Below are 14,036 nucleotides of genomic sequence, written 5' to 3'. Positions count from 1 at the left end.
GCCAGATGTTTAGGGAGGGGGAGTCTGTGAGCCCTGTCTATCATGAGATCCTGCAAGGAGTAGTGATTTCATGGGATTTTACAAACAATCCATCAATTTAGAAGCAGAAACTAATTCAGGGATCCCTTTAAATATGATGCTATTGCGGAGTTTCTGAAGATCCACTTCCAAGTTATAGTGCGAGCCTATAAGATTATTGTGCGATGATGCGAGTTCTGTCATCTTAAATTCTATACGGGTAATTCTATTTTCTGCTTTGCCAAGTTAGGATTTTGAATAAGTTGAGCAATGTTAGATTGTCACCAGATTTGTAAGGCTTTCAGCATCGCCTTCATCGAGGTGTTCATCACTGATATGTGGTTGACAGGAATATCGATCAAAACATCTGTGAGCTCATCTTTTGTCCTTGTTTCGCTGGGCTCACCAAGCGAGAGTAAGATGTGTCCGCCTTGTGGTCAAGGAGTTGATGGTGAACGAGTTGTTTCAGGAACTTTCACGGGAATTTCTTTCATGTTTGTGAGCGAACTTGTGAGGCTTGGCTGAAAGTTCTCACTAACCAGTGAGCGCTCAGCAGGTTTTCAGATACAAGGGAGCTTCCACGTCAGCCTCCAGATGTGCCATCTTCGTCCGACCTCAATGGGAACTTTGCCTGTAATACCAAGCTTGGCCACTGCAGTGAGAACAGAGCTGTCTGCTTTCTGCAGAAATCAGCCCAGTTTATAAGTGCACTGACTGAGAGAACAGCTCCCATGTGGCAGGCACCTGCTTATCAACTATTGAAGGCTTAATGTGCTGATAGATTATCAATAGTTTACAGCTGGACAACCCCTTTAGGAAATTACTCTGCAATCTCATCCTGTTCCGTTCACTTTTTTTAATGCAAATTAATTACACCATGTTCCTGCTCTTATATACACAAGTATATAATGTGTTTCTTCAGATAAATGTTGTTATATTAGTCTGATGAGAAGGCATCGGCCGCCTGCAGACGGCCGGGTTGGGTCCCGCTGTGAGAATGCTCGCAGCGGGATCCGACCTGCACCCCTGCAGTGACCAGTGAGGCTCACCACCCCACGTCTGCTCTGCTCAGTGATGTGCCGGCTACCGCTCAGCCAGCGCGTCGGGAATGAGAAATAGAACATGCCCCGATTTGTTTTCCCGCATGTGTTTTCACGCGGACAAATCGCTGCTGTCTGTATAGGATTGCGTTTTGTAATGCAATCCTATGCAGGAGGGCACAGGCGGAAATTCCGTGCGAAATGCCGCCGTGGAATTTCCGCCTGTATGCAGGGGGCCATAAACAGTAGTAAAAAATTGCACCGTTAGCATCATAATTTTTTTCCTCTTCCTCAAAGCAATAACATTGTGTTCTTCTGGCTAACACGGTACCATATGTTTATCAGTCTTTGTCCCGTATTTATATACGAGTCACTAGTTGCCTCTTGCACATGACTGAGGGAGGAGGTCAATTTCGGTTTCTTGGGTATTTCATACATTTTAAGAAGAGTGGCATTATTACAGTATTCACCATAACCCGTAGGCCAGTATCACACAGGCATATATAAAACACGGCATTTTACAGGCAGCACTTACAGCGTTTTTAAGGCACCCCATCATTGCAATGGGTGATGTGGTGCATTTAAAAAGCGATGCAACGCACTAAGATAGCATAGTGTTTGATTAGCGCGCCATTTCTAACATTCTCGTCTGAGAAGCCCCATTGAAATCAACGGAGGCGCAGACAAGCATTTTTAGCAGGCGTTTCAAACTTATTAAAACCGCCTGTGTGAGAGTGGCCTTACTAAGGACTCATTGTAACTCACTGGCCTATTCTTATAATGTCACACGATTTGATTCCTGCTTATAACACAGGCATTGGTATATAAAATGCTATTGCCATTTATCTTGTAGGCCAATATCTTTCTGAGAGTAATAGATCTATCATACAATGGTTTTGGAAATGATGGAGCGGCTGCACTTGGAGAAGCTCTGAAGGTTAATAATGTATTAGAAGAAGTGGATATCAGGTAAAGTATATGTATGAAGTCATAGGAGTAGCTTACAGTTACAATTCATATCCGGTTGCTATAAACGCCTTGGCTACTGTTATGGCAGTGAATTACAAACATAGAAATCGGTTGAAAACTAAACACTGTAGAGGCACCAATCCTAATGGTTACACTTGGCAGAGGCACAGCTCTTGTAGAGTAACCTCATTAGGTGGAGAGTCCAGCTTTCACATTGCAGTGGTGCTGTAAAAGTATATCCAGGGAAGAATCTACACCTCCCTTGGTAATACTTAGTCCGGGCTCACACGCCGGAGTCCGTCTGTGAGCCCAGCCGGTGACCCTGCCTACTGCACTTTCCTGTATTGCGGATGACTGTGGAGGCACACAGGCGGTCATGCGCTGTGCAGGTTATTTTTTGTTTGTACCCGCAGACCATGTGCGGTAAAATACAACATACTGCGATTTTTCTTTCGCTCACGGAATACATAATTCATATCCACGAGTGTGAAGGAAAAATCAACAATGCATACCTTTTCCATGCCCGCGCTTTACCACAGATCGTCTGTGAGGACGCGGATCGCAGAATCCACAATTCACATCTGGTTGTGTGAAGACCGCCTTAGTGTCCTGATATTCAGCCAACTATGCCAGGAACAGTGATCACAGTTCCACTCTTCATAGAATCACCACCAGTATGTCTTTTTTTGTGGTGGAACCATTCTCTGGCAGTTCACTATTGTGATCACTCACCAGTCAGTTGGTTGGCACCAGATAGTGACGGCTATCCCTCAGGCTCACGGACCTAAGATCTCTCTGTCGGGGGGTTCTTTTACTCTGTATTTGGTCAGCAGGACACTGAACATGGTAGCACACTGCTATCCCTCTTGCACACAGTTTCTTTACTGTCTTGGCCGTAAGATACATCTATCATTAGCATCTCTGCTTTGCTGCATTATAGCCACCACATCATAGGGATTGCACTCAAAACACAGGAGTATACAGAACGGCGGCTCTGGTGCCTACTAAACCTAAGTCCTGCTTTTTCTAGTACAAGTTTTGACTGAAGCTAGCATTAAAGAAAATAAGTTTGATGAAAACTTTTTCTGTATTTTATTTTCAAGCAACAACCGGATCGCCATACAAGGGGCTGTACGGTTTTCATTGTGTCTTAAAGAAAACAAAACCCTGAGAGTGCTAAAGGTAAGTCCTGTGAATATGTATGTAGATAGGGGTAATTTTACTAGATGGCCACTAGACATGTGGAAATCCAACATAATACGCACCTACAGCATCCAAAGGCGTGCTTGGGATTTCATTTTTGAACAATAAACACACTTTGAGGATGTTTTTTTTTTACTTTTTGAGAAGTCTGTATTAGTGCTTAGTCATCAGAAGCACTATGTAACCATCTTCTAGTCAGTGGGATTCTTCAAATACATTTGTATTGGAATAGATGTCATGAATAGTCCATATCGGTAGCCTGGGGGCATATGTTCCCGTGTTGCTCTATTCCACAACCATACTGTACCTTTCAATATTATTTTATGTATGGTTACTTTATATGCTGTTTGTCTATTAGTAGAATTCAGATTTTCTTCTGTTGCTCCTTCAGATGGCCAGAAATCCAATGCAAAGTGATGGATGCTTCGCTATTCTAAAGTCAATTCAAGCAAACACAGAGTCCGCTATAGAATCACTTGATTTTTCTGTAAGTACAATGTATAATTAACCAAGTCAATGCTATTTACTGAAGTGCTATATACCGTATATAATATTGTACGGTATATTTGGTGCTTTAAGACATTGTTGCTTGCTTTAGCTGTTGATATCTACACATTTGGTTCCACGTTTGGTACTCTTTTAGCTTTAGTCGCATGAAACTGGGTTCGCATAGAATAGAAAGTTCCCATTGTTTCTATTTATCACATGTAATCAAAAAAAGTATCTTTTTTGGCATTATTTAGGATTTTATATGATACATTGTTTTTACAATGGGACCATAAAGGCCCACTTACACAGAGCGATGATCGCTCAAAAATCGCTAAAAAGCGAACGTTTGAGCGATAAGCGTTACGTCTAAACGCACGGCCATCGTGCACTGCTAGCTGATCGTTAAAATCAGGCCAACCTAAAAATCATCATTCAGCCTTATCAAGAGTTCTCCAGGGTAGTGCTGATAGCATTGTTTCCCACTGGAGAACAAAGAAACTGAATGCAGATAAGAGCCCTCGGGCTATTAACTGCATTCAGCTAAGGCTTTATTGGCACACTTTATTGCTCTTAAGTAGCTGAGTAGCTACTAAATAGTTTATGCAAAATGATCGCTCAAAGCTGTCACTCAAACTGTCGTTTGAGCGATCATCGCTCCGCATAAATGAGCCTCAAGGCCTCCTTCACACAGGCGTTACGGTAAGCACCGCAATTTAAATCGCGGCGCTTTGCCACGTTCTGCTATCGTTTTTGGCCACAGTGATGCTGCGGCTGACGCCGGCTTTCAGCACTCCTCATCATCCGGTTGAAAAGCGCTGTGATTGAGCTGTTGTCTGAGCTATCCCATTCAAAACAATGGGAGCGTTATATGGTGATTAGCGCAGTGTTGAAAGTGCCGCGCTAATCGCGGTAAGAAAGGTCTGTGTGAGGAAGCCTTAGGGTAATGTATGCGTCGTCTTACCTATACAGTGGCATAAGTCGATGGTTTCTATTACAGGTATAGGTTAGGAAATACTCCTGTCAAATACCTCCAATTGATGGCTTAAAGGTTGACATGAACAAAGCCTTCCTTCTTGCCCCTGACTTGTTGCTGCATGTTTGCAGTTATTTGGGCAGGCAGGTGGCTCCACCATCTCTTCATCTTTTGTAATTAAAGGAATATATTCCCATCATAGACATTTATAGCATATTCATATAAATATGCCATACTGTCTCTGTCTCCAGAATAGAGGTCACACGTGTTTCTCTCTCCATTCATTTCTGAAACAACAGAGCGGCACCTCTCAGACATTTCTGTTGTATCCTGAGGATATTCTCCATTCCACATACATACTGCGCGCCTTTTGTTCATCACAATGACACCAAGTGAAGCCAGTTGTACTGTATACTGTCCTGCTGAGTTTACTAGGATGAATATACACGGGTATTTCTGATTTGCACTCGGGTATGGCGGTCTATACAAGAAGTATAGAGATGATACCACTCGTTCTGTATAGTGTTAGATTGTTTGTAGTGTCCAGTACCCTATTATTGAATCATGCAGTCCGGTTTTGTGTTTGTAAATTCATGTAATGCTTCTAAGGCCTCATGTCCACGGGGAAAATCAGATCCGCTGCAGATTCTCCATGGAGAATCTGCAGCGGGTCCCTCCTGCCCCGCGGACATGGGCGTTGAAAATAGCAATTTAAAAGCATTTATCTATCCGTAGCGGGCGGGGACGCTCTGCTCTTCCTCACGGCCGGATCTTCATTTTCGGCCGGCGGATGAATTCCTCACGCCGGCGGCACGTCGCCGGCACGTCGTCGACGTGCCGCGCGCATGCGCCGGGCACATCCGCCGAGCCGAAGCAAGGGAGATGCGGCCGTGAGGAAGAGAAGACCTTCAGCGCCCGCTCCGGGTGAGTAATTCTTTTAAATTCCTATTTTTGGTCTCCCGCGGATCCGGACGGCTTCCATAGGCTTCAATAGAAGCCCGCGGGAGACCCGCACGAAAATGGAGCATGGTCCAGATTTTTTCATGCTCCATTTTTTTTTAAATGCCTTTTATTGACGATCCGCGGGTATTTATCTACCTGCGGGTGGTCAATGCATCCCTATGGGGTGCGGATCCGCGCGCGGGAGATCCGCTGCGGATTTTAAATCACATTTTGCCCGTGGACATGAGCCCTTAGGCCTCATGTCCACGGGGAAAATCAGATCCGCTGCAGATTCTACATGGAGAATCTGCAGCGGGTCCCTCCTGCCCCGCGGACATGAGCGCTGAAAATAGCAATTTAAAAGCATTTACCTGTCCGTAGCGGGCGGCGAAGCTCTGCTCTTCCTCACGGCCGGATCTTCATTTTCGGCCGGCGGATGAATTCCTGACGCCGGCGGCACGTCGCCGGCACGTCGTCGACGTGCCGCGCGCATGCGCCGGGCACATCCGCCGAGCCGAAGCAAGGGAGATGCGGCCGTGAGGAAGAGAAGAGCTTCGCGGTCCGCTGCGGTGAGTAAATGCTTTAAATTCCTATTTTAGGTCTCCCGCGGATCCGGACGGCTTCCATAGGCTTCAATAGAAGCCCGCGGGAGCCGTCCCCGCGGGAGACCCGCACGAAAATGGAGCATGGTCCAGATTTTTTCATGCTCCATTTTTTTTTAAATGCCTTTTATTGACGATCCGCGGGTATTTATCTACCCGCGGGTGGTCAATGCATCCCTATGGGGTGCGGATCCGCGCGCGGGAGATCCGCTGCGGATTTTAAATCACATTTTGCCCGTGGACATGAGCCCTTAGTGTTTTGTTATTTTCATGATTTTAGGAAATCGTTGTAAATAAACAGTTTGATGATCTGTATGCTGCAGTAAAGACAACTCTGCCAAACCTATCGATCAGACTTGGAGGGAATTCTGACATGTTCAAAAGAACTACATATAAGGTAAGATCAGCAGTAGAGATGAGCGAGCACCAAAATGCTCGGGTGCTCGTTAATCGAGATGAACTTTTCGTGATGCTCGAGGGTTCGTTTCGAATAACGAACCCCATTTAAGTCAATGGGCGACCCGAGCATTTTTGTATTTCGCCGATGCTCGCTAAGGTTTTCATGTGTGAAAATCTGGGCAATTCAAGAAAGTGATGGGAACGACACAGCAACGGATAGGGCAGGCGAGGGGCTACATGTTGGGCTGCATCTCAAGTTCCCAGGTCCCACTATTAAGCCACAATAGCGGCAAGAGTGGGCCCCCCCCCTCCCCTCCCAACAACTTTTACTTCTGAAAAGCCCTCATTAGCATGGCATACCTTAGCTAAGCACCACACTACCTCCAACAAAGCACAATCACTGCCTGCATGACACTCCGCTGCCACTTCTCCTGGGTTACATGCTGACCAACCACCCCCCCCCCCGCACGACCCACGCACAGCAGAGCCAGGAAAGAATTTGGCGCAAGCCTGCTGTAACACTTAGCTGGCTGCGTATTTATTTGGAGAACTACTACCCCCAGCAGACACAGACCCAGAACACTGAGCACAGTGACAGGCAGCCCAAATAGATTTTTTTTCAAGATTTTTTTCCAAAGGACCACTGCGTGTATTCAATCTATAATATATGTCTTCTGGCCCTGCCTACACAATTCTCTCCCTGGAGTATTACTGCAGGGCGCAATGCTCTGCACGGCCGATATACCAAAAAAAAAGAAATGTGCAACACTGCTAAAAGCAGCCTCCACACTACTGCACACGGTTAGATGTGGCCCTAAGAAGGACCGTTGGGGTTCTTGAAGCCTACACTAACTCCTAACGCTCTCCCTGCCTCCACACTTCTGTCCCTGGACTATTACTGCAGGGCGCAATGCTCTGCACGGCCGATATACAAAAAAAAAAAAATGTGCAACACTGCTAAAAGCAGCCTCCACAGTACTGCACACTGTTAGATGTGGCCCTAAGAAGGACCGTTGGGGTTCTTGAAGCCTACACTAACTCCTAACGCTCTCCCTACAGCAGCTCCAACACGATACCACTGTCCCTCAGCTATGTCACAACGCATCTGAGGCGAGCTGCGGGAGGGGCCGATTTTTATACTCCGGTGACACCTGATCTCCCCAGCCACTCACAGCAGGGGGGTGGTATAGGGCTGGAACATCGCAGGGGGAAGTTGTAATGCCTTCCCTGTCTTTCAATTGGCCAGAAAAGCGCGCTAACGTCTCAGAGAGGAAAGTGAAAGTAACCCGAACATCGCGTGGTACTCATTACGAGTAACGAGCATCTCGAACACGCTAATACTCGAACGAGTATCAAGCTCGGACGAGTGCGTTCGCTCATCTCTAATCAGCAGTATGATTTAGGCTGGGTTGACATCAGTGATCCTTCATTCGTTATTAATGAATTTGTCGACACTTAGGCCGCCTGCAGACGGACGAGTCAGATCCCGCTGCGAGAATTCTCACAGCGAGATGCGGACCCGTGCCACTGCAGAGAACTGTGGCTCACCAGCTCCTGACGTCTTCTGTTTCCTGTTATGCACTGGCTGCCGGCGCATGCGCAGAGTGGAGCCGGCCTGTCACAACTGACATTTCTGTGCGGGCCTCTGCGAGACCCGCGCAGAAATAAAACATGCCGCAATTTGTTTTCCGCGTGTGTTTTCACACAGACAAATCGCGTCCGTCTGCCTAAGTTTGCGTTTTGTAATGCAATCCAATGCAGGCGGGCACGGGTGGAAATTCTGCAGGAAATCCCACCGCAGAATTTCCGCCCGTGTGCCTGGGGCCTTAAACTGACTTCGCACTTGGGTTAGAGCTTTCCATCTCTCTGTTCTGTTTTTGGCGCAGCAAAATGGAACTGAAATGAAACATTTCTGTTTTTCACCCATTGATTTCAAAGTGTGACCGCAACCAGACCGCTTCCGGAGGGCACATTATAATTAAGCCACCAGACGTAAAGCTCTCACCTAGCTTGCACGCATTGCATTGGAGTCGTCGGCACAGTGCCACGAGAGCGAGGCAAGCAAGGCAGGAAATCGAAGGGCCCAGGGCCTCCACCAGAACATGATGGCTATTTATCTAGGCTGGAGGTGAAAAGCTGTTTTTTTTTAAAACTGCAACTTTAAACTTCCATTTTCTTTTAACAGAACACGCAGCACTGCAGCCGGGCGTTTAGTTCAGTGAAAAAAAAAAAGAGACCCGTAATTGACCAGAATCAAATGGAAAGCGTTCTGTTTTTAGAAAACCCAACAAAATCAATGGGGAAAAATGGAAATGCTTATTTCCATTTGAAATCCGTTTTCTGCTCCAAAAATGGAACAAGCCAGATGGAACCTAACAGAGATGAGAGCGAGCCCCTAGTCAATCATCTAAAATACCTAATAAATTAATAGTTTTACCATCCACTTGTCAAGAGGATTTAAAGCTGACAGCCATAATGGCTGCACTGCCTGTGGTTACCTTTGTAGAACTATCTGCCATAATACCGCAGAGAAGTTACACCGTTTCTCTAAATAAATAAGTTACCGCATTTTGACTTTCAAAAACTTCTACTAACAAATAGGAAATGTATTTTGGGAAGAAATACTCCATAAAAGAGATCATGGTATGAATAAAAATCCATCACTACCAATCAGTGGAGCCATACATTAGTATTGAAGCTGTATACATTTGTCACTTTGTTCAGGCAGATCCAATAAGCAAAGTAAAAGAGTATATAAAGAAAAATAACCTGCAGGCAACTGGATTGTTTGAAAATATGGATGTGGAAAAGAGCCGCCGGGCGACTTATGAAGACTTCGAACGCAACTTAATGGCAAGTTCCCTGTGAAGTGTCCCAAGGCACAAAATAAATGAAAAGCTTCACAAGTAACAATAGAAGCAGCTCATGAATGTTGTGTGAAGCAGGTCTGGCAGGTGAAAGGACGAAACCCCAATTGTTCAATATTGTGATGCGGCATAGAGCAGTGGGGGGTTTTGTGCCCCACTGTCCCCATTAACCATTTAGCTGCCCTTTATGAACCAGTTCCAATATGTTACTCCGTATGAACAGATGTCAGTGTTTCTTCAAATCATAAGAATTGAATGTGGGCTAAGGGGGAGTTTACAAGTTACAGTAATATACATAAATCAATATTCTATTTAGGGTTTATGTATATATATCACATATATTGAAAATATTTTGATACATTTGTTTTTTGCCGAACTTACTTTTTATTAGTCTGCAGACGGCCGGGTTGGATCCGACTGCGAGAATTCTCGCAGCGGGACCCAACCCGAGCCCCTGCAGAGAGCAGCGTGTACTCACCTGCTCCCATGGCCCCCGCAGTTTGGTGTTCCGGCCGCCGGGCAGCCAGCGCATGCGCAAACCGGAGCCGGTGGCCGGGGAGTGAGATTTCTGTGCGGTGCTCTGCGAGCGCCACACAGAAATAGAGCATGCCGCAATTTGTTTGCCGCGCGAGATATCGCGTGGACAAATCGTGGCCGTCTGCCTAGGATTGCGTTTGTTAACGCAATCCTATGGCAGCTTCCACGGGTGGAAATTCCGCGGGAAATCCCGACGCGGAATTTACGCTCGTCTGCAGGCAGTCTTAAGTAACGCTCACTCACCCTGTCAGTAGAACACATGCATTGTTCCAGCAAGCATTGTATAGTGTTCAACAGCGGTTTTTAAAATACACCCTATCGTAGCAATAGGTGATGAGGTGCATTAAAAAGCACCTAAATGCATGAAAATAGAGCAGACAGCGCTTGAAAAATCGCTAATCTGTGAAGCTCTATTGCAATCAATGGAGGCGTTGTATAGTGCTGTAAACTCTGCAAAAAGCGTTGTGTGCGAGAGCGGCCTTGGGTACGTTTCCACATGAATTTCACCTCTAAAACCATCACAGAACCCCATGGCTATGCTGCCGATTTGCCCCTCTGTTTGTCACAGATAAGCATGCTGATTTAGCCTTATTGAATGGGCAAATCTACATGCAGAATTCCCGATGTGTAATCTGCTTCAAGATGGGATGATACTTTTTTATTGGTGCATGTAGAACTATTGCAAGGATTCCCATTCAGGTGATTGGGACACTATACTGACATGGATATTCCATGAATTCGAGGCCAAAACCACAGTAAATTTCAGCTGTTCAAACATATGACTATAACACTTGAATGCAGTCTGACAGTAATTAGCATAATGAAGTAATTGTAACGATATGCCTTTAAATACTGCATTTTGTAGGCATATTGCTTGAAAAACGTTACACTGAGTGAGCTGAAATGTCACATTATTACATGCATGGGTGAATTAAAAAAAACACTTATTTTGACTGGCTACATTAATATGGGATGTATTGTCTGCGGCAGATTGTCTTGTGCATTCTTGTATGTGAGGTTTGTTGCTGATGCGCCATAGAAGTCTCTCCATTCATTGAAGGGGGTGAATTCCATGGTGAAAATCCACATCGGGAATTTTTCTGTAGTATGTGGATGAGGTTTAGTAATGTTTCATCCACATGGCTTGTACTCAACGCTGTGGAATAGCTGCAGAGTGTGTTACATGTGAACATACACTGAAGACTATGTCCACCTCTGCATGCATTCTTTTACTGCTCCAATACATGAAGAAACTTTGCAAATAGTCCTTATTAAAAATATTCTACCATTTTTTGCCTATAGCTCCTATGTTTTTCTTAGGTTCTGCATATGACTGCAAGATCAGATTGATTAGAGACAAAACCTGACTGCACAGCTTTCAGCCTGTAACCATGGAGACGCATACATCTGAATAGCAACTGTATACAAAAATGGGATCATTTTAATGAAGACTTTGCAAAGTTTTATTTTTCATTTTGGATGCATTGGTGGAATTTAAAAAAGGTTGGACATACTTGCATGGCCCATTATGTTTTAGAAACTGTTCTCTATTACAGAACATTGGGGTTCTTATGCCTAAAGAAGAAATTCAGCAGCTCATCAACTTCCTGGACCAAGACAAGAAAGGCATGATTGATATTAGGTGATTATTACATATTGTAGAGTCTTATTAAGATATATGTTGCCATTATGTGCTCAAAAAGAGATGTTTCAACTGATGCTGTAGAAACTGGAGCTAACTATAGTGTTGCTTTATACAATAAAGTAGTGTTTTCCAACTGCAGTCCACTGACGTTCTGTGAAAAAAAAATCATAAATTACCCCACATTGCTAAATCAGTAGAATATTGATATTTGCTGGGTACGTATAGTTATAGAATAGATCTGTGGATTTAACACAAGACAGTGGGTGGCAGAAGCGAAATGTGTAGAGATGAGCTAGCATACTCGCTAAGGACAATTGCTCGATCGAGCATTGTCCTTAGCGAGTATCTCCCCGCTCGGAAGAAAAGGTTCGGCTGCCGGCGTGGGTGACAGGTGAGTTGCGGCCATGAGTAGGGGGGAGCGGGGGAGAGAGAGTGAGAGATCTCCCCTCCGTTCCTCCCTGCTCTCCCCCGCCCGCCGCTGGCAGCCGAATCTTTGCTCCCGAGCGAGCAGGTACTCGCTAAGGGCAATGCTCGATCGAGCAATTGCCCTTAGCGAGTATGCTCGCTCATCTCTAGAAATGTGTATCGCTGTAGTTTAACAGATTCATGTTCAGATAGGAAGTTGTTTACACAGTTTTCTAATTCTATTTTAATTGTCTTGCTGTTGTAAAATGGCTTTTCCTTCTTTGCAGTGAGTTTCACAAAGCCCTGTCTTCTTGATAGAAGCAGCTATATAGATGATGTTTTCCTTGGTGGAGCACTTTGCCAGCATTTCCCTCAGCTCATCCTTTGTCCAGCACCCTGGTGTTAATGGCACTTTATAAATAAACTTGTGCTTCTATAAACATACAAATATTACAGAAGACTTCACATCTCTAAACATTTATTAGATACTTTATTGTGAAATAAATACATCACTGTACAACAAAACGTCTAAATAATTGGAAAAGACATTTGGAGTAAGCACTTTTCTTCCAAGGAATGTTAAAATACATCAATACAAAAATACAAGATTTGTTTTGTAGTTGCCATAAGCACTGATAAAACAATTAAGCAGTCATTAAACTTTCGGTTGAAATCACAAGACCAGAGTTCCTAAGTTCAGATTGTACAGAGGGTAGATGCCAGCTAGCAGAGCATGGCACCGTCTACTGAACCCTGGTATCACATTGTATGTGCAGAAGAAAGGCAAACAGCTCATTTCCAAGGAAGGATTACTAGGTAGGTTCTGTCACGTCTCACCTGTAGAGAGCTTTAAGAGTACCTGCACTTTCCGTTGACCGTTTTTGGCTTCTCCTGGCAACTGAAGATATAGCGCTATATGGAGCAGTCTTCAGCTGCCAGGAAGATCCGAAAATGGTCACTGGAGCATGAGTACTGCAGACTGAAAGTGCAGGGACCCCAAGTGTATGGCTGCGGTTTTAAAAATCCACATTGTAGAGAAAAGCTGGCTATTCCAAACCACAGAAAGCCAGAGTTGTCATTTTTTAAACCTGGTGTACATCCTGCTCCATGTAAGCAGTGTAAACCACTTACTACACCGGCTTCTTAAGGAGAATACCCCCATGGTTATGGCAGTACGTGCAGTCTTGCTCTACACCACTAGTTTACCACTGAGCGCATGACATAACCAATGCTTACTGTATTTAATGCATTGGGCATTTGTGAAGTTGACATGTTAAAGCTTTTCATTGCCCAGCTCTGTAACGGGTATGTGCTTGATTACACCTGACCATACATGGCAGTTCCCAAAGACATCACCTCTGGGAATAGACTGCAGAGACACCCATAATACAAGGTTCAGTCAGTTTAGTTCTTCTGAATTAACTCCATTAAGAGGTTTCCTGAAGAATTCTAGTACTGCTGCTTTAGACATTCATATATGTTGATCCCTCTTTGGATGTTGATGTGTTAATGAGATGAGCTGCCTGGGGTTTAACAAAAACTTCAGCATGTATCCTGCTTCTTGACAGTTTCCAGGAAGGTTTTTTTTCTACACTGTCCAGTTAATAGATAGTACAAAATAGTATAGCCACTACTAGTCAACAGGAAATCTTCACCCTATTCTGCTACATTTTAAAGGAGTTTTCGGGGCAAAAACCATTGATTACCTATTCTTAGGGATGTAGATGGAGGTGAAAGTGACAGAGGGCTGCACTGCCATTGAAATAAATGGAAACGGAAGCCTCCTATAACACTTCTGGTTCTGATGCTGGGGTCAGACATGAAAGTTTTAATAGGAGGAAGTTCTCCCATTTATTTCAAGGGAGTAAAGCCCTCCAAGATGCCTCCGATCCCGATGATATCAGCCTGGGTGGTCAACTATTGATGACCTATCCTGATGCTAGGTTA

At 44.7% G+C, this 14,036-nt stretch overlaps 1 protein-coding gene across 2 annotated transcripts in view; it reads left to right on the top strand.

Moving 5' to 3' along the window:
• The window catches only part of LRRC74B (leucine rich repeat containing 74B), a 39,599-nt gene extending 26,985 nt beyond the window's left edge, over positions 1 to 12,614 (top strand). Inside the window, exons 7-13 of one of the 2 annotated variants that reach the window (XM_066603675.1) lie at positions 1,912 to 2,027; positions 3,131 to 3,209; positions 3,622 to 3,717; positions 6,517 to 6,633; positions 9,360 to 9,488; positions 11,596 to 11,681; positions 12,377 to 12,614. In XM_066603675.1, coding sequence (XP_066459772.1) covers positions 1,912 to 2,027; positions 3,131 to 3,209; positions 3,622 to 3,717; positions 6,517 to 6,633; positions 9,360 to 9,488; positions 11,596 to 11,681; positions 12,377 to 12,404 — 651 coding nt within the window. In that variant the 3' untranslated portion in view covers positions 12,405 to 12,614. The remainder of the gene's footprint in view (positions 1 to 1,911; positions 2,028 to 3,130; positions 3,210 to 3,621; positions 3,718 to 6,516; positions 6,634 to 9,359; positions 9,489 to 11,595; positions 11,682 to 12,376) is intronic. The other variant, XM_066603676.1, reaches the window with a different exon arrangement.
• The last annotated feature ends 1,422 nt before the right edge of the window (positions 12,615 to 14,036 follow it).

The sequence above is a fragment of the Eleutherodactylus coqui genome, chromosome 5 (genome assembly GCF_035609145.1).
Source record: "Eleutherodactylus coqui strain aEleCoq1 chromosome 5, aEleCoq1.hap1, whole genome shotgun sequence".
Lineage (NCBI taxonomy): Eukaryota > Metazoa > Chordata > Amphibia > Anura > Eleutherodactylidae > Eleutherodactylus > Eleutherodactylus coqui.
Note: the sequence above shows the minus strand (reverse complement) of the source record. Positions and strands in the feature narration are given on the sequence as shown.